Source organism: Podarcis filfolensis, assembly GCF_964270895.1.
Source record: "Podarcis filfolensis genome assembly, chromosome: 2".
Taxonomy (NCBI): Eukaryota; Metazoa; Chordata; class Lepidosauria; order Squamata; family Lacertidae; genus Podarcis; species Podarcis filfolensis.
In genome coordinates this window covers 96818164-96837984 of record NC_139605.1, presented here as the reverse complement: position 1 = coordinate 96837984, position 19821 = coordinate 96818164, and the positions used below count along the sequence as shown (strand labels likewise).

The window sequence follows — 19821 nt, the reverse complement described above, 5'->3', positions numbered from 1 at the left end:
TGTAATTCAGAGTTTGGCATTTCTTGGAATAGAATTTGAATTGTGGAAAGCAGAATGCACGCAGCTGTTTTTATTCATGTATTTAATCAGCTTCTATCCTGCCCTCCAAACTTACACAACTCTGAATTAAAATAACGTGGCAAAAACAACATTACAATAAGAAAAACAGAACAGCGAAGAAAAATTCATTTGTCCTTTAGAAGCCTGGAAAAATGAAAAAGACAGTATAGCAGCAAAGATCGCACGTGAGCCTTCTAAGGAACAGCATTCCATAGGCAGGGTGCCACCAGCGAGAAGGCTCTGGGGGATCCAGTGTTCTACTTTGGGTTACCAGTTACCTGTTCTCTTCCATTCCCTGTGCCTTAGGTTCTCATTGCCAGATGTTTTGTCAGGTCCTGATTGTTGTCCTCAGGCTGCTGCTTTGAATGTGGGCTTTGAACGTAGAGAGGCATACCTGAATGCCCTGCCACAGCTCGCCTTCCATCGCTGCTCTATACAGTGGTACCTCGGGTTAAGTACTTAATTCGTTCTGGAGGTCTGTTCTTAACCTGAAACTGTTCTTAACCTGAAGCACCACTTTAGCTAATGGGGCCTCCTGCTGCCGCCACGCTGCCAGAGCACGATTTCTGTTCTCATCCTGAAGCAAAGTTCTTAACCCGAGGTACTATTTCTGGGTTAGCGGAGTCTGTAACCTGAAGCATATGTAACCTGAAGCGTATGTAACCCGAGGTACCACTGTAGTTTAAAAAGAGAGCCTTGGGTTTGCCCTATATGCTCTGTCTCTTCCTAACTGCTGTGCAGATGGACCAAGATGAGTTTTTCACATGGTGTATTGTGGATACTCGCCTTGTTTTCAGAGAAGAGTCTGTGAACTCTCATGCTTGAAAGAACAGGCTGTGTGCAGCTGGAATTTCGCCTCCCTACTTCCTTTGCAGAAGTTCTCATGCCAAAGACGTCACCCGTCACATTCCTCTTTTTCTTTTTTAATACGTGAACAGCAGCATGTCTTTCTAGTAGTAGTAGGAACCTCTCCAAAGAAAACAGGAAGCAAAGCTCTGACTGCACACGGTTTTCTCCCATGCCCTTCCATGTACCATCAGGTACCACCACTGTTGGACGCAGGAAACTGGGGGAGAAGACTCAGAGCATTCTTTATTTTCCTATGTTTCCCACAAATACCATTTGGGGCTCTTGCTCCCCACTATGGCTGGGTAATATATCGATATATCGCCTAAAACTGGTTTCAACTCCATATTGTGATAGTGGTTTCATAATTGTTGACTGAGCAATATGTTGCAAATCATGATGCTTGTTAGGGCTAGGTGATATATTATCCAAAACTGGTTTCAAGTCCATATCATGATAGTGGTTTCATAATTTTTGACTGGGCAGTATAGTGTGAATTGTATGTGTGTGTTATGCAAAAATCACAATGTGGGGAAAACCGTGAAGCCAGCCAGTTCCTCTACATAGCTCCATCCTTATTTCAGATGTCATGATAGATCAGTATATCCAGGGCCGGATTTAGATTTGATGAGGCCCTAAGCTACTGACGGTAATGGGGCCCTTTATATGTCCAGCTGTCCTTTGTCAACAACAAACTGTCACTGTTTTTTGTGTTGAATATATGCTATATGGTAATTTATGGATCTAATAGGTATCTAAAGCCATTTGAACATAACAAAATATGTATTTTATCCAAGTAATTGCTGAACTGAAATACAATTAAGAAGAAGTATATTAATAGTGAAATACAATTAAGAAGAAGTAAATTAATAGTGAAGTCATTATTAAGCTCTAACTTAAAATGATTTTTTATTCATAACAAACTTAGTAATGCAAATACTTCGGCATTTGGCAATAACACAGTTTACAACAACTCATAATCTATTCCTCTTTGGGCCCCCCCAAGAGAGTGGGGCCCTAAGCTATAGCTTGTTTAGCTTATACGTAAATACGGCACTGAGTACAGTGGACGCTTGGGTTGTGAATGTGATCCGTGCAGGATGCACATTCGCAACCCGCATCTGCGCACATACGTGTTGCGATTTGGTGCTTCTGTGCATGTGCAAAGTGAAATTTAGCGCTTCTGCGCATGCACGACCGCCGAAACCCAGAAGTAACCTGTTCCGGTACTTCCAAGTTTTGGCGGTCTACAACCCGAAAAAACGCAACCTGAAGCGGTTGGAACCTGAGGTATGACTATATATCGCAATGTTCAGCTGGTGATATATCACAAAGTTGAAAACCAGCTCTGTTCTTATTCCAGACATTGTGATATATCGCGATGTTGTAAACCAGATATCGCCCAGCCCTCCTCCCCCCAGGAAATAGTCTTACCATTTTCTGCTAAGGCTAACCCTTACCAAATAGGGTGTTTTCCGGCTTTGCACACCCCAGCCTGTCTTTTGGCTGGCTTCACCAGGGTGCTGTGTGGATGTGTGTCACATTTCCATCAACAAGGCTGCCCTGGGGATCCTGTTCAGATTGGTACACGACATAGCTGCTGCAGTGAAGTGTTACCCAAGGAGCTCACGACCCCGTTATTCCTAATTGTCGCTGTTTGATTAACAAGAACGATTGTCTGCCATGGTTTTCAGAGTTCCACCACGCACAGGTTTGCCAGGTCCATTTATGATCGTATTGCCTTTTTCATTCACATGTGCCCTTTGAGTTAATTATACTCCCTTTTATGTTTCTTTTGCCATTTTCATCAGCAATCAGATCTGACAGGGTCTCTATTACAGGGACGTTATTAAGCACTTCATAGGTGATGGAAGAGGGAGTTGATTTCACTTTGTCCTTCACAGGCCTCCTGAGGCAGGCAGTAATGGCCCCGTGAAACACACTCTGTCACCTCCAATGGCTTAATTATAACTGAACCATAGACAGCAAAAGCAATTCCCTGCTGCGTCTGCAAAAATCCAGCCCATCTGTGTGCTTTAAAAAGGAGAAGCTTTAAAAGAAGCCTCTGATAATGAAGCAGTTTTGAATTAGGTCTAAGGGTTAAAGCACACGCCAGAGACATCTGGTGAATTTTTGCTTCTGCCACAGACCACATACGATTTATTGGGGGGGGGGTTTCCAGTCCAAATAACAATCACCTCCTGTATCATTTTGGGGTACATTTGGATGAAGACATAGGGCACTTTGTGGCAATCATTAATTTTCTGTGTTAGTCCAGTATAGTGATGTAAATTCTCGAGAATAATCTTTTGGAGAATATTCTTGAGAATATTCTCGATTAATGAGAATATTAGAGAATTTTCATTTAAAATAGGAGAATATTCATTTTAATGCGTTGAAAATGATATAAAACACAGCTTGATAAACAAAACTATATGCAAAGAAGCCATTAACATTAAATATATTATCATTATATGATAATATATTTCAGTATGTCAATCTCTGGTAAATGACACCTTGTACCATTGAATGGCACTGCAAAAACCAGCTACTGGCACTAAATAAAAATAAAGAAATGTCAACTGTTTAAATGAAGGCCACCTCACATGCTGTTACACATAATTGTATAGGCCTAGGTACTTTAAGTGTATAGAGCATTAAAGCTACTTTTTGTAAAAAAAAAATTCACACTGTGTGGCCAAGGGTACAGAATTGCTAAGAATAAGGTCACACCAAAATAGAAAAAAGGCTATTACATATAGTAGAAATACATACAAATTCAAATGTTCAAATGTTCATCAGATTAAATGAATAGCATTTTTAAAACTAAAAAATAAATAAAAATATTTTCTGTAGCTCACATTTCAGAACTGCCAATGGTGAATGACACAACGCCCAGTAATGTAACTGGATTAAAAAAAAAAAACATTATTCATTACTTACACTGGCAATATCACAGCTTGACTTATTATTTACTGGATTTTTTAAATGTAGGTTGTAAAACTAGTTCTTACATTAGAATTTACATTACATTACATTAGAATTTACAGTTTGTGGAGAATATTCTCCAGAGAATATTCTCACCTCACATCACTAGAGTATGGTATTTACATTGGCTCTTCCATTTCTGGGCCTGAAAACTAAATGCAAATGCTGCAAAGCTATGATGTATACTTGATTTTTAAAGAATTGCTCAATATACATTTCTGAAATCTAATTAATTGGGGAGATTTATTCAGAATAAAATAAGTTTATGTTAACATTTTGAGGACGAGCTGTAGACAGGAACAGTGTGGGTGGTGAAAAGAAGCTGGATTAACTTTTTGGAGCGGTTTCCCGATTACCATAGAATTGTAGAGTTGGAAGGGACCACAAGGGCCATCTAGTCCAACCCCCTGCAATGCAGGAATCTTTTGCCCAACGTGGGGTTCAAAGCCATGATCCTGAGATTAAGAGACTCATATTCTACCAACTGAGCTAACCATAACCAAGGACCTTGAGGCTTGTTGAACAACTTCAAGCTATAGCCAAAAGATGCTATTAACCTTGTTTGTGGAAGGAGGACCTGAGCATCTTTCAAGCGACCCACAATTCCTGTTTTCACTGCCCCTCAGCTTACTGGGACACTCGAAAAGGAGGCCTGCCAGTGGAACTGACCACAGTCGAGCTTAGCCACCGGGATCCTGTGTATAATGCTATCTGGCTGCAGTCAAAGACTGGGACCGATTGCTTCTCTGGCTCCACCGATGGGCAGGTAAAAGACAGATACTGCAGTTTGCTAACTATAGGAACAGATAGCCTTTACTCAGGAAAGGTGGTGCAGTAGCTGCACCAGACCTACGGAGGAACTAGAGACGTCTTCATGCTCCTGCAGCTTTGCTCCAGGCTCTGTTGTTTTAAAAAAATGACTTGAGCTTCTTGCTGCTTCTGTACCCTTGGCTGGTTCAAACGATCGACTGCATTTATCAGCTAAGCCACAGCACTGAATGCGGGCGGTCCTTGTATCCTAGATGGTGAATCTAGCTGATGGTGTGTATCTCTGAAGAGCAGCCAGTATGGCTTCTGGGTCAGTGCCCGTCAAATAATCATTCAGCCATAGAGCAATGGATGCTCATGGAAAGATCTGTAGCTGGGAGCGCTATAGCAGAATTCAGAAGTAGACAGAAAAAAGTAAGAAGGGCTTGTTGGTGCTGTGAGAACTATATTTTTTTTTGGGGGGGGGGGGAAATGAACAAATTCCTATGCCCCACAAATAACCCAGAGATGCATTTTAAATAAAAGCACACATTCTACTCATGTAAAACACCGCTGATTCGCGTATTTAGAAGGCGATTGGGCTGGATCCAGTCCCCTTAGTTTGCCTACCCGTGAACTAATGAAAGTCTAAAACTCTCAGATGCCATAGAACCTGAGAAGTCAATTTGAGTAAAATATTGGGGGGGGGGAGCAGGTAAGTCCTGCCCCACATAATCACATGACACGGCACACACACACTGTTTGAATGGCAATGCCCATTAACTTGGGAAGGCGTGGCCCCCTCAAATATTGTATTGGGGTTGCAAAGACCCCTCTGCCCCTGGGAGTTGGCTCCTGTGGATAGAACATAGAGTTGGACCTTTGAAGCGGGGTGGGGGGTTGTAGAATAATTTAAACTGAATTTCACAGGGAGCTTCAGCTAGTATAATAAAAAAGATTCTTGTCCTCTAAATTGGGGGGGGGGCTTTATGAACCACTGCTGATTACCACCAATGGAGGAGGCCATATGGTGGTGGGGGGGGGGGATGTGCTGTCCAGCTGATAAAAACTTTTATCTAGAAGAAGCTCTGGGAATAGAATCCATCTCATCCTGACGACAATCTTCTAGGTTGGCAGGTGAATTCCTTGCAGACCTGATGGTCCAGGAACTTTGAGTTCCTTTTTCTCTTCTTCCTTCCCTCCTAAGTATCTAACGCAGCTTGCTTTCTGGAGCCATCTGGATGACTTCTGTCTGTGATGCCCCTTGGGCGCCTTTCTTTGCTCTTGTTCTCTGCTTTCACAGCACAGAATAATCTGAATGATTTGAACTAATCTGATAGGAATGTTTCGGGTACAGCAAGTCCTGGGCTCTGCACAAAGGATTCAATTAAGGGATTAGTGTGCCACTTCCAGCCCTCCAGACCGAAGATTCGGTGAACAAGTTGACAAGCAGCAACACTGAAGGCCAAGGGTGTGGATATTGGGGGTGAAAGGCTGGTGCCTAGAGCGCTAGGAAAGAGCATACATACTTGGTCACATTCTGCTTCGCTTGGAAACAATCCCTAGTGGGGAAACAGAGCCTGTAGATGGAATGAGCATAGAAGGTTCTTCAGTACTATGCTGTTGATCAGAGATTAGACATTTTGATGTTAGATCTTGCAGTTCATGATGGGAGCCGATTCAGGTGACTATGTTGGCCACATGATAGTTAAAATTAGCAATAGCCTGCTCACCTGAAGCTGTCGTTAGATGGTTTCTCATCTCTTAAAATCAGCTGGTAAGATGTGCAAAACAGTGTTGCAGCATGGAGAGTTCCTTAACAAGGTGCCAGCCATGTTTTCTCAGATACCCCATTCCATTCCCCATGGTTTTCCGTTGTTTTTCCCAACTCATTCCATGGGCAGTGATCATTTGCAGTCTTCACTGTGTTGTGTGTATATATTTTGGGGGAGGGTCACTTCCTTAGCCCCCCCAAACTTTGGGGTTCTCCCAAGCATGCTGATACCACCCCTCTTGTGTGTGGATGGTGCTGTTTGGGTTGTATAAGGATCAGCAAGCAGACCATCAAGTTTACTAATAGTGTGGCAGAAACCTTTCATCCAATGAAATTGCCACCATTTCAGCGAGTTGTAAATTAGCCATCTGAACCCACCCATAATGTGGCCCCCCCTCAAAAAGCATCAGTAATGGCATTTCTTTTTTCCAGGTCCTGTGGTGGGACATTCGTAAACTAGCTGAACCAACTGAAACACTAGTGATGGACATCAGTAGGAAAGGGATCTTGGAAAATGCTTTAGGAGCCATTGCCCTGGAATTTGAGCCAACCATGGTGAGTCTGCTCTGAATTCTCTCCTGTGTATCTGAGTTCTAGAGAAGGCTTTCGTCTTCTTTCCCCACCTTTTAGTTTTTGGGTGCCACTAAAACCCTGTCTTCAGTTCCTAAGTGATACTATGTGGGGAGGGGACTAAAGGAGAGAAAACACATGATAATTTTTTTTAAAAAAAGTATCCAGGAAAAAGCTTAAGAGTGAAATGGCAATAGAGATGTGCCTAGAGAAACACATTTTAAAACCAGGACATTCTGAGTGCACCAGGAGCACAGGAGAGGGCATCATTTATATATATATTTTATAGTACACAGTCTGCACACCGGCACTTTCTTTTGCAGAAATTTGACTAGGCATTGGAGAGGTAAAAAGGTAAAGTCCAGTTGCAGACGACTCTGGGGCTGCGGCGCTCATCTTGCTTTACAGGCCGAGGGAGCCGGCGTTTGTCCGCAGTTTTTCCGGGTCATGTAGCCAGCATGACTAAGCCGCTTCGGGTGCAACGGAACACCGAAACCAGAGCAGTGCACGGAAACACCGTTTACCTTCCCACCAGAGTGATACCTATTTATCTACTTGCACTTTTTGGCGTGCTTTTAAATTGCTAGGTTGGCAGGAGCTGGGACTGAGCAACGGGCTCATCCCGTCATGGGGATTCGAACTGCCGACCTTCTGATCGACAAGCCCAAGAGGCTCAGTGGTTTAGACCACAGCGCCACCCACATCCCTTATTGGAGAGGTACAAGGGAACAAACTGGACTTTTGAGGATATAACATGTAAACTGCAAGAGAGCTGAGTAAGGGGAGCAGCGATGGAAGGCGAGCTAGATGGACCGGCCAGTGGTCTGACTTGGTGTATGGCATCTATGTTCCTAAAACACCTGACTTCCTTCTTTTCAGTCTTGGTATAAAGTCTGAGGTATCCATTGTTATTTCTGGATAAGCTAGCAAGTGGGTAAGAACAACCAGCATTTACTGAGGAACTGTGCAACTTTTAAAATATGGCTCACCTCCATGTTGGGGGTGGGGGGTGAGGAACACATTGACTAACATTGTTGTTAAATCTTCTCGCTCTGAAATGGCCGCTTCTGAGATTGGGGGTGTGGGAATCGGCTGCCGCTTGCGAAGGGATCTAATCTCTGCAGCCAGCAGGAGCTGAATCTCAATAAGCATCTTTATCTCTTTGTTAGGTGGCCAAGCAAGCCCCTAATCACTGAGGCTGCAGCTTTTCTGAGAACCAGCGGGGAAGCTAAATTGTGCATCACACATCCCAACAAGTCTACGAGCCTAACTTTGAAAGTTGTGCGGGGGGCGGGGAGAGAGACACACACAAGTCCACAAAGTCTAAAGAACATAATATTTAATGTTGTCATTGCGAAGGTATTTTTCTCCCCCGCCAGCTAGTGAATCGTACTCTACACTCTGAAGGTGGAGGGACTGCCTTTTTCTGTGGTTTTCTGTGGTGTGTGGTCTTATCTTTTAATTTGTCAGAAGCAGCGCAGAGTGGCTGGGGCAACCCGGTCAGACGTATAGATAATAATTTGTTGTTGTTGTTGTTGTCAAGTTACGAGGCCAAGACATGGGACATCCTTAGGCCAGGTGTGGTGATATCACCCCTTTAAGACTGGTTTATAGGAATGGGTTAAAGGTAAAGGGACCCCTGACCATTAGGTCCAGTCGTGGCCAACTCTAGGGTTGCGGCGCTCACCTCAATTTATTGGCTGAGGGAGCCGGCGTACAGCTTCCGGGTCATGTGGCCAGCATGACTAAGCCGCTTCTGGCGAACCAGAGCAGCGCACGGAAACGCCGTTTACCTTCCCGCCTATTTATCTACTTGCACTTTGACGTGCTTTTGAACTGCTAGGTTGGCAGGAGCAGGGACCAAACAATGGGAGCTCACCCCGTCGCGGGGATTCAAACCGCCGACCTTCTGATCGGCAAGCCCTAGGCTCTGTGGTTTAACCCACAGCGCCACCCGCGTCCCTAGGAATGGGTTAGAACCTCAGAAAGAATGTGCTTACATATAGCTGTCTCCCATTAAGGCTTCAAGGCCAGGGTCACAAGGTAATTGGGTGGAAGAGGTCCCATGGTCTAAGTTCCATAAAACCTGGGTTTTTGAGAGCTCTCAGCAGCCAGCTAAGCTGAGGTCAGCGTCTGTTTGGGCTTTTGACAGCAGGTTCTTCCGTTGCTCAGCCCAACGGCTACCCCAAACTCACCGTCAGATCACATGTCTGAACCACAAAAATCATACATCCACTGTTTCATTTAGAATATTTTTTTCTTGTTTTCCTCCTCTAAAAACTATGTGCATTTTATGGTCGGGTGCGTGTTATAGAGCGAAAAATACGGTATCTACAGATTCCACTTGTCCATCCTTTGGCGGCCAACCTCTCTCTGTCTCTCCTTCCAGTGAATATTGTAAGTGCTGAGTTCCATCTTTGGGCTTCGTTGCTCTTGTCTCCTCAAACTTTGCAGCAATATTTATAAAAAAATAACCAATCCACCATCACTTGCCTTTCTACTCCACGTGAGTCCTTTCGTGAGCTCTGCTCTTTGGTCCAGGAAAAGAGAACCCACCACGCTGAAGCGTAACAATAGCGTTCCATTGTGTTTCCATAGCCAACCAAGTTCATGGTGGGAACAGAGCAAGGGATTGTGATTTCCTGTAACCGCAAAGCCAAGACTGCTGCTGAGAAGATTGTCTGCACGTTCAGTGGGCACCACGGCCCAATCTATGCCCTGTCGAGGAATCCTTTCTACCCCAAGAACTTTTTGACCGTTGGGGATTGGACTGCACGCATTTGGTCAGAAGAGAGCAGAGAATCGTCCATCATGTGGACTAAGTAGGTAACACATTGTGTTGCCCATATCTTGTTGTTTTTAAAATTGCATACATGTCAGCTGGCCATAACAGTGGGTGCCTTGGTGCTGTCAGGGGTTACAATGTGGCCACAACTTTTTCACCTTGAGGGTGCTCCAAGGTCAATTTCTGGCATGCCTACCAACAAAGTCTTAGCTCAGTTGGTTGGAGCGTGGTGCTGATAATGCCAAGGTTGCAGGTTCGATCCCCGTATAGGACAGCTGCATATTCCTTTTCATTGCAGGGGGTTGGACTAGATCAGTGTCTCGCAGACTTGGGGCTCCAGCTGTTTTGGACTACAACTCCCATCATCCTTAGCTAGCAGGACCAGTGGTCAAGGATGATGGGAACTGTAGTCCCAAAAAAAGCTGGAGACCCCTAGTTTGGGAAGCACTGGACTGGATTGTCATCATTTTATTATTTGTACCTTGCCCATCTGATTGGGTTGCCCCAGCCACATAATAAAACATTACACATTAAAAAGCTTCCCTAAACAGGGCTGCCTGAAGATGTCTTTTAAAGGTTGTATAGTTGCTCATCTCCTTGACTTCTGACGGGAGAGTGCTCCACAGGGTGGGTGCCACTACCAAAAAGGCCCTCTCTAGATGATCCTCAGGGTTCCTTCCATCTCTACAGTTCTATGATTCTATGAAGTCCATGTCAACATAGCAATCTAAACAACCCTTTGTGTTTGTCTTCATCCTTTCCACCTTGGATAGCTGTTACACCTTATGCTTGTTTTGTGGTTTGGGGAGGCAGCATGCTTTAAGCAATTAATTGGTTGAAAGCACACTGAAACAGAATGTCACGTCAGTGCTCCTCTGTGTGCAACTTACAGCGCGATTCTCGCCAACGGAGAAAAGCAGTAAACTAGGAGATCCCTTCTGCTCTTAAACCAGCTGCCTCTCCCAAGTGTCTCAGAGCATAGCCAAGGCAATTGTGAAGGGTCAATGCAGCATGTTGGATTTCTTGAACTCGGAAGGGTTGTAGGAAGGGTGTTAAGGAATCTTGTGGAAATATGGAACCTTGAGGTTTATACAAATTCCAGCCCTCAAGTGGACTGTGAAAGTGGTATTGACTAACCACAGTGGCGTAGCGTGGGGGGTGCAGGGGGGGCCGGCCGCACCGGGCGCAACATCTGGGGGGGCGCTCACACTCGCAGCTCTCTGCCCCTACCTGGCTCACTCACTCTCTCTCACTGCAGTGCTGGCTGTGCGAATCCGATCCGGGCCGCCGGGTCGCCGCCCACTGTGGAGGGGGTGGGTGCCAGGCGTGCGGTGCGGAGAGAGAGCGAGGGACTATCTGGGGGAGGGACAGTGCAGCGGCCGCCCAGCGCAGCGCTGAGCGCGGGAGAGAACCACACCAAACCAGACCAGGCAGCAGCAAGAAGAAGCTGGCAGCGGCGGCAGGTTAGGGGTTAGGGGGCGCAAATTACTTGCCTTGCCCCGGGTGCTGACAACCCACGCTACACCGCTGACTAACCGTGTACATTCCAGTGCCCAAGATATTTACATCACAAACACAGGGAATTAATAGCAGACCCTCCAAGTGTCCCTATTTTCCAGGGACAGTCTTGGATTTATAGTAGCTGTCCCGGTTTCTGATTTGATCCTGGAATGTCCCGCTTTTCCTTAGGATGGCCCTATTTTCATTGGATAAATGTTGGCGGGTATGGAGTTATGCGACCCCCTGAGCCAAGGAGATAAGTACAGTAACTATACAACCTTTAGAAGACAACTGAAGGCAGCCCTGTATAGGGAAGTTTTAAAGTGTTTTAAGTTTTGCCATGTTTTATATACGTTGGAAGCCGCCCAGAGTGGCTGGGGCCCAGTCAGATGGACAGGGTATTATTATTATTTATTTATTATTATTTATTGGATGTCCCTATTTTCATCAGAGAAATATTGGAGGGTAGTACAATGGTACCTCGGGTTAAATACGCTTCAGGTTACAGACGTTTCAGGTTACAGACTCCGCTAACCCAGAAATAGTACCTCGGGTTAAGAACTTTGCTTCAGGATGAGAACAGAAATTGCGCTGCGGTAGCAGCAGGAGGCCCCATTAGCTAAAGTGGTGCTTCAGGTTAAGAATAGTTTCAGGTTAAGAACGGACCTCCGGAACGAATTAAGTACTTAACCCGAGGTACCACTGTAATAGGTTCCTGTTTCCTCTGTGGTACAGTAGATACACTTTCCCCTCCTTTGAAATACACCGTTTCATGCAAAGCTTCACTTTTCATAAGCAGCAGGAGTGGGAAGCCTTTTAAATGGATCCTTTGAAACACAAGAAATGCTGCGTTCTTTGGCAGATACCACATGGCATACCTCACAGATGGCTGCTGGAGCACCACTCGGCCAGCTGTCTTCTTCACCACCAAGATGGATGGCACCCTTGATGTCTGGGACTTCCTCTTCAAACAGAACGACCCTACACTCAACTTGAAGGTGATTCCAGAGGGAACAAACATATCCTCATTTCAGATTCTTCTGTTGCAGTCTTCCTGTTCTGAGACTTCCACTCTCTAGAGGCAGAACGTTAACTTGGAAGATCTCTAGCTTGGTGCCCATTTGAAATTAAGTAGTGGTTTTTGTCACGTCTGCCGGACTTTGCAGTAGCTCTGGGTGACTCTGGGGCTGCAAGAGTAGCCAAATAGTTAAGTCTGGGCTCCAGCAGGTAGCCACTTTCTTGGAAGGGGAAAGTTTGTACATCTGTGTGCCTTGTCCTGTTTGAAAATGGCTGCATTTTTGCCGCAATTACATTTGTTTGAAAGCCTCTGCATGAAACAGTTTTCAAACATGCATAATTTCTGCAGGCTAAATGCCGATTTACACACATATGGTTCCCCTGCCCCACTTTTGTTATATGGAGAAAACCTTCTGTGCAAGGAAAATGTGGGGAGCATCCCCCAAAAGGTGGCAAAATGGGGCAGCAGAATGGCATTTGAATAAAACTCTGAAAAATCTGTTCTGCTGTCGATCCTTTTAATCTGAGCTAAGCACTCAGTCCTTGAAAATGTACTGGCATTGAAATGCCAGCAAACCCTTCGCTCCTGAATGGGTCTTTCTTCAACAGGTCTGTGATGACCCTCTCTTCAGCCTGCGTTTACAGGACAACGGGCGTTTTATTGGCTGTGGCTCCAAACTGGGTACGGTGACACTGCTGGAATTTTCCTCTGGCCTATGTACCTTGCAGCGGAATGAGAAGAACCTGGCTTCCGCAGTGAGTGTCTCTTGCTTCCTAGGGGGCAGATTGGGGGGCGAGGCAAACAGACCTCCTTGCGGGAATGTGTGCATGTGTTTTGTTCCTCTAGTTCAGGGGTAGGGGACCTCCAGCCCAGGTGCTGCGAATGTGGCCTGTGGACCTCTCCTTCTAGCCCTCAGACTTCTGCCAAGGCCATGGCCCTGTTACACACCCTCCTCAAGTGTTTTGGCTTCCTCAGCCTGGATAGCTCAGTTGGTTAGAACATGGTACTGATAACGCCAAGGTTGCAGGTTCGATTCCAATATGAGACAGCTGCATATTCCTACATTGTACTAGAAGATCCTCAGGGTCTCTTCAAACTCTATGATTCTATGACTCGAATGTGTCCTTGAATTGTGTGAATGCCTCTTGATAGCCTGATTAATATAAACCTTAGTTTATTGTAAACTTTTTTAAAAAAACTTGTAGAAAAATGATGGGATCTGCCATATTTCTTTAAAATGAGACAGGTCTGCATCTCTCTAATAGGAAGGTTAATGAACTATCACAGGACCCCAACACAGGGCTCAGAAACCCCATACAGTGGTACAGACGTTTCAGGTTACAGACTCCGCTAACCCAGAAATAGTACCTCAGGTTAAGAACTTTGCCTCAGGATGAGAACAGAAATTGTGCAGCAGCGGGAGGCCCCATTAGCTAAAGTGGTACCTCAGTTTAAGAACAGTTTCAGGTTAAGAACAGACCTCCAGAACAAATTAAGTTCTTAACCCGAGGTACCACTGTAGTCCAAAGTTAGTGGAATGACTGATTTAGCCTCCGTGAGGTAGGCCGCTTTATTTCCACCTACGGGGCTCCCTTGAATCCTTTTCAGCTTGTAATCCTTCTGTGCACCTCAGATGTTTGAGCGGGAGACGAAACGAGAGAAGATTCTGGAGGCCCGCCACCGCGAAATGCGTCTTAAGGAGAGGACCAAGACAGAGAGCAAGGAGGACAGGGGCAAAGAGGACGTGGAAGAGGAGAAGCCGGAGGAGATCCTGGCACGGGTGCAGAAGGAGTTCTTTGACGTCATCGAGGGAGAGCTCAAGCGCAGGGAGCGAGCGAAAGCCAAGCTCAAAACTGGCGAAGACCAGGTAACAGGGCTGCTGAAAAGGATGCAAGCACAGCACAAAGTCCAGGGAGGTTGATGAGTCTTAAAATAGCTGCCAGGTATCATTTACGGAAATGTATGTAACCCTGGGGTTGTCTGGCGATGAACGGCAGGATAGGAATTATATACAGGAGGAGACAGATAAATAAATAAAGTAGAAGAAATAGCCTCCAAGAATGTGACATCATGGTACAGGGGCACTTAATGCGTAGCAAGAGAAGGAATGTTCCAGGAAGAAGTTTCAGTCTTATAACATCCTTCCATATTACAGGAGCGGACATTTGACGAAGAAGACGATGAACCAATCCTTCCTAAGGTCAGTATTCCTGATCCCACTCCCAAATATCATTTAATGCATGGGTAGGCAAACTAAGGCCCATGGGCTGGATCCGGCCCAATTGCCTTCTAAAACCAGCCCACGGATGGTTCAGGAATCAGTGTAGAATGAATTACATGAATTCCAGGAATGACATGAGTAGAATGTGTGCTTTTATTTAAAATGCATCTCTGGGTTATTTGTGGGCATAGGAATTCGTTCACCAGGGAAAACATTTAAGTTGAAAACCCTTTCCCCTGAATTTCTCATTTTCTATGTGCAGTGGGTTGGCTTTTTGGTTTGGGTTTTTACTGTGGGATTAAAAAAAATACAATTCCTCACCTGTCTGAAGTGGTTTCCAATTCATTATGGTAACTTTTAATCCAGAAGAGATAAGGATATACCTCTCCCAGAGACTGATTTTGAGGGGAGATCACTTGTTAGTACAAACTTGCAAAGACATATTCCTGGTTTTTGTTTTTTGCAGGAAGAGGAGGAAGAGGAAGAGGAAGAGGAAGAGGAAGAGGAAGAGGAAGAAGAAGAAGAAGAAGAAGAAGAAGAAGAAGAAGAAGAAGAAGAAGAAGAAGAGTGAATGGGGAACCCTGAAATTCCTGCATGGAATTTATATGCCTTCCTGTTTGCTCTTTCTATCATTTTTTTTACACAACAGACTCTATCAATAAATGTAGCAACAATTTTTTGCACTTTTCTCCCGCTACTCTATCCTAACCCGAACGAGTGTCCAGCTGAGTCCTGAGTGCCTTTGCCATGGAAACTTGCAATAACTCTCAGTGCCAGAGGGACAGAAATAAAATTTGAGATCGCCGTGATGAATTGATAGCAATACAGGGCTGAAAACAATAAAAGGAACTTCCGCATAGAGGACGCTTTAATATTCTGCACAGGAGAGAGAAATCCATAAATGCCAACAAGGGGAAATTAGTCCTTTTGCAGCGTCTCTGCCAAGGTGGAGGGAGCAAGATGCTTTTGTTGCTGCCATCTGAAGGTGTGGTTCAGTACTGTGACAGTTTATAATGTTGAGTGGCATTAATAAAGCACTCTAGGCAAGGCAGCCAAGCGACATAGGAGATAACAGAGTGATTTCAGATGGGGGCTTCATTTGCAAAAAGGTCATCAAGATATTATAAGCAGGTCATTATTAGCCATAAGGGGTTCCCTGCCCCAATTTCTCCCAGAAACACATCTAGATTAAATAGGGGGGAAATAAAGACGGATATAAATGTGGAGCCCTGATCCCATAATAAATACCTGTGTGGAAGCATTCAGAGACATCTAATAAGGGCTCATCCACACTTCTGCTTGTTCTGTACAGTGGTACCTCGGGTTAAGTACTTAATTCGTTCTGGAGGTCCGTTCTTAACCTGAAACTGTTCTTAACCTGAAGCACCACTTTAGCTAATGGGGCTTCCTGCTGCTGCCGCACTGCCAGAACACAATTTCTGTTCTCATCCTGAAGCAAAGTTCTTAACCCAAAGTACTATTTCTGGGTTAGCGGAGTCTGTAACCTGAAGTGTATGTAACCTGAAGCATATGTAACCCGAGGTACCACTGTATCTAGAAGTTATGGGTCTGAGTGGTTGTCTGCTTTTCCAAGTGGTTTTGCCTTTGCCCTGCTGCTTTCTCCAGGAAAACCCACTCTTCGGCAGTAAATCAGAGGAAACATCAGTCTGGGGGAAAACCCACTAGTGGGGTAGGAGAGCTGAAGAAAATTTCACATCTGGCAACCTATGTGTGCCTTTGGTTTCAGATAGTACATGGGTAGACGACTCTTAAAAGCCTGGGACACACATTTTCATTGTGGCCCAATAGATGTAGTTGGACTCCAACTCCCATCATCCCAGTGGTCAGGGATGATGGGAGCTGTAGTCCAACAATACTTAGAGGGCCACAGGTCTCTCCCCCCCCCCCCCCCGCGCTCTGTATTTTTCCTTTGGGGTGACTAGTTCTGAAGGTCAAATTGTGAAGAAGAAGAAGAAGAAGAGGAAGAATAATAATACTTTATCTAGAAATATTGAACCCTTTGAGCCTTGGCACCTGAATATATTTCCACAAATTTCTTTCCAATGTCACCCACTCACTTTTCCGAGAGGTGTAAAATTTCCTCTTCATCAGGCCAGTGCAGTTGCAAAGTAGCATCCATCTCCTCCTCCTCCTCTCAAAGCCCTCCTTAATGAGATGTCAGATCCTAGAATTGGCCATCACTGCCCTATAATCACTTTGTGTAATACAATGGAAATATGGTATCTCTGATCTTTTTTTTCCAATTTTTTTTATTGATTTTCCAAAAAAAAATTAATAAACAAACAAACATAAATCTCAACCGTATTTAAACCAAACTTAGTAACATTGTTAAGTGACTTCCTCATACCCCCCTGGTTGAATTTCGGTGCATATCATTCTAATGGTTTTCCAAAACCAATATTCTAATAAAATTAACTTAATCACTTAACATCTTTCTTTCTTTCACGTTCCGCATTAAACATATTAATTCATCACATTACCTATCTGTTTTTTGCAAGCATCTCCAATTAATTTAACTTAACATGTTTAACTAAATAGTCTTTAAATTTCGTCCATTCTTCCTGATACTCCTCCTCCTTCTGGTCGCGGATTCTTCCGGTCAGATTGGCCAGCTCCAAAAAATCCATCATTTTCATCTGCCAGTCTTCCACTGTTGTTACTTCTGGTGTTTTCCAATTCTTAGCTAATAAAATTCAAGCAGCAGTTGTGGCATACAAAAATAATTTAACATCTTTCTTGGGCAATTCCCAACCTGTTATTCCAGGTATCTGATCTTAAAGCTGTTGCCTTCCTGCTCCTTTTAATGTCTGAGCCCAAGGAATCTTTGCATTTGCTGCCTCCAACGCGACAAGAGAAAACTCCCACTGTCGCTTCTCAAATCCACAGTGCTTCAAATGGCAAAGGACACAGAGAGAGACACAGACACAAAGACAGTTGAGCTACAATAACCAGAAGCGTTGGCGCCAGGGACCACGCAACAGAGAGCAAAGGCCAGTTATCGCAGCAAAGTCAACATATCCAGGCCTTACTATTGCAGGGCAGCAGCTCCACCAATCCCTGTTGGTTAAATTATTAATGGGATGCTCATCTTGCAGCTCATGCAAAACACTTTCTCCTCGAGGTAGAAGCAGAAGGTGAGAGTAATGGAGAAGAGCTGCCTCCAATGGAGTCTTGTTGCAGTCTTTATTATTGTTTTTTCCTTCCTGATGCGGACATAGCATCTGGCCGAAGCACAAAATGCACTTGAAAACGCACAGTCCCTGCTGTTAGTTACTTAGCGAGTTACTACTCTAAGGTTGAGCTCTCCCTTTGGTAAACTTGTTTGAAAGCATGCCAAGAGCAGTTCCAAACATATTGAAATCCTAAATTTCTAGCTCTCAGGATTTTTCTTTCGCACCCTGTGCGATCCCACCACACTTCGCATCATTGCTGCTGCATAAACTGGATGCCCTTCCCATGGAGCATTGTGTCTGTCTCATGAAGGTCCCCATGATATATAAAGGTAAAGGGACCCCTAACCATTAGGTCCGGTTGCGGCCGATTCTGGGGTTGCGGCGCTCATCTCACTTTATTGGCCAAGGGAGCTGGCGTACAGCTTCCGGGTCATGTGGCCAGCATGACTAAGCTGCTTCTGGCAAACCGGAGCAGCGCACGGAAATGCCGTTTACCTTCCCGCCGGAGCGGTACCTAGTTATCTACTTGCACTTTGATGTGCTTTCAAACTGCTAGGTTGGCAGGAGCAGGGCAATGGGAGCTCACCCCATCATGGGGATTCAAACCACCGACCTTCTGATCGGCAAGTCCTAGGCTCTGTGGTTTAACCCACAGCGCCACCCATGTCCCTCATGATATATAGGGGCTTTATATATATGAGGGTTTAAAAAACAGCACACTCCTTGCAGCTAATAAATAGACAGCTGGGGGGGGGGAGGGGAAAAGAGAACAGGGAAGCAAGCAAGCCCAGACACTATTTCTTCATAAATGATCTGCTTTTGCTGTGTCTCTTCTTAAGCCTTCCTCTAGGCAACCTCACGGCAATATGGTCCTTAGTTTAGCTCAGGGGTCAGCAAACTTTTTCAGCAGGGGGCCAGTCCACTGTCCCTCAGACCTTGTGGGGGGGCCAGACTATATTTTTTGGGGGGGAATGAATGAATTCCTATGCCCCACAAATAACCCAGAGATGCATTTTAAATAAAAGGACACATTCTACTCATGTAAAAACATGCTGATTCCCGGACCGTTTGCAGGCTGGATTGAGAAGGCGATTGGGCCGGATCCGGCCCCCAGGCCTTAGTTTGCCTACCCATGGTTTAGCTCTTCAGTGGTAGCTGGAGGAGAGGGTGAGGCCAAGTGTAGCATTCGTGACATTGCACTTGAATAGTATTATGAGTTTGTGGTGTTCAGCTGAGTGCCAGACCTCTCTAATCCCTGCATCCAGCACATGTTAAAATCTAATCAAGGCTCCTAATTTTTGGAATAGCCAGGTGAGCCACCAAGTGATGTGTAAAGAGAGCAATGGAAGGGGCTCTGTGGGAGAAACCTCGAAGAGAACAGGTAAGTTACAGAGGTGCTATAGATGACCCCGCAATTGCTTATTCCTGCTTTGTCCCATGCAAAGGGGTACAGATAAATGGATATTGCGGCTATAATTATAACACTATAATTATATAAAAATTACAATTATAACACTATAATTGTCCCGCTAATATCTTCTTCTTGAAGCCTGGGGCTGCACCCTCCTTAACGAAAATCCCTTCCACTTCAGCCCCAGATCATGCAGCAGGGGAAATGGCTTGCGAGTGTTCGGTGCCGGGGGTGCCAATTTGAATAAAATATTGAGGGGACCCAGGTAAACCCAGCCCTGCATTATTGATCACAAGATGCGCCCGCCCGCCGTTTGAATGGCAATGCCCATCAACTTTGAGGGGGAAGACCCCCTCAGATATTTTGTTAGGAGCAGGTGAAGAGACTACAGCCCCTAGGAGTTGGCTCCTATGTTCGGTGATGAAGGAAAGGCACTCTGCACATGTTCTGGGGCGAAGCTGTTTGATGGCTTATTTCGGGACATCCTCCAGGACGAATGCCAGAATCTCTGGAAACGGGGTGAGTTCTTTGGCCACCGCAGGTCCTTCTCTATCTGACCATCTGCCATGGATGCTTCTCAGCCGAGATTCCTGCATTGCAGGTGGGTTGGACTAGATGGGGGCGGGGGGAATCCCTTCCAACTCTACGATCCCATGATTCTATCCTTCCGCGGCACCCGCCCCCCACTCCCTCTTCGGTACTAAGCG

General features: G+C 45.1%; 1 protein-coding gene across 7 annotated transcripts in view; it reads left to right on the top strand.

Annotated features, from left to right (window-relative positions):
• LOC310755582 (dynein axonemal intermediate chain 2-like) overlaps window positions 1–19821 on the top strand; it is an 81944-nt gene that overhangs the window by 9019 nt on the left and 53104 nt on the right. For 2 of the 7 annotated variants that reach the window (XM_083598733.1, XM_083598732.1), the window contains exons 7-14: window positions 4521–4660; window positions 6848–6970; window positions 9584–9807; window positions 12133–12268; window positions 12897–13043; window positions 13922–14155; window positions 14444–14488; window positions 15003–15192. In XM_083598733.1, the coding sequence (XP_083454859.1) occupies window positions 4521–4660; window positions 6848–6970; window positions 9584–9807; window positions 12133–12268; window positions 12897–13043; window positions 13922–14155; window positions 14444–14488; window positions 15003–15080 (1127 nt within the window). In that variant the 3' untranslated portion in view covers window positions 15081–15192. Of the gene's footprint in view, window positions 1–4520; window positions 4661–6847; window positions 6971–9583; window positions 9808–12132; window positions 12269–12896; window positions 13044–13921; window positions 14156–14443; window positions 14493–15002; window positions 15193–19010; window positions 19053–19821 lie in introns of those variants that run through there. The other 5 variants (XM_083598731.1, XM_083598734.1, XM_083598730.1 and 2 more) reach the window with 5 other exon arrangements.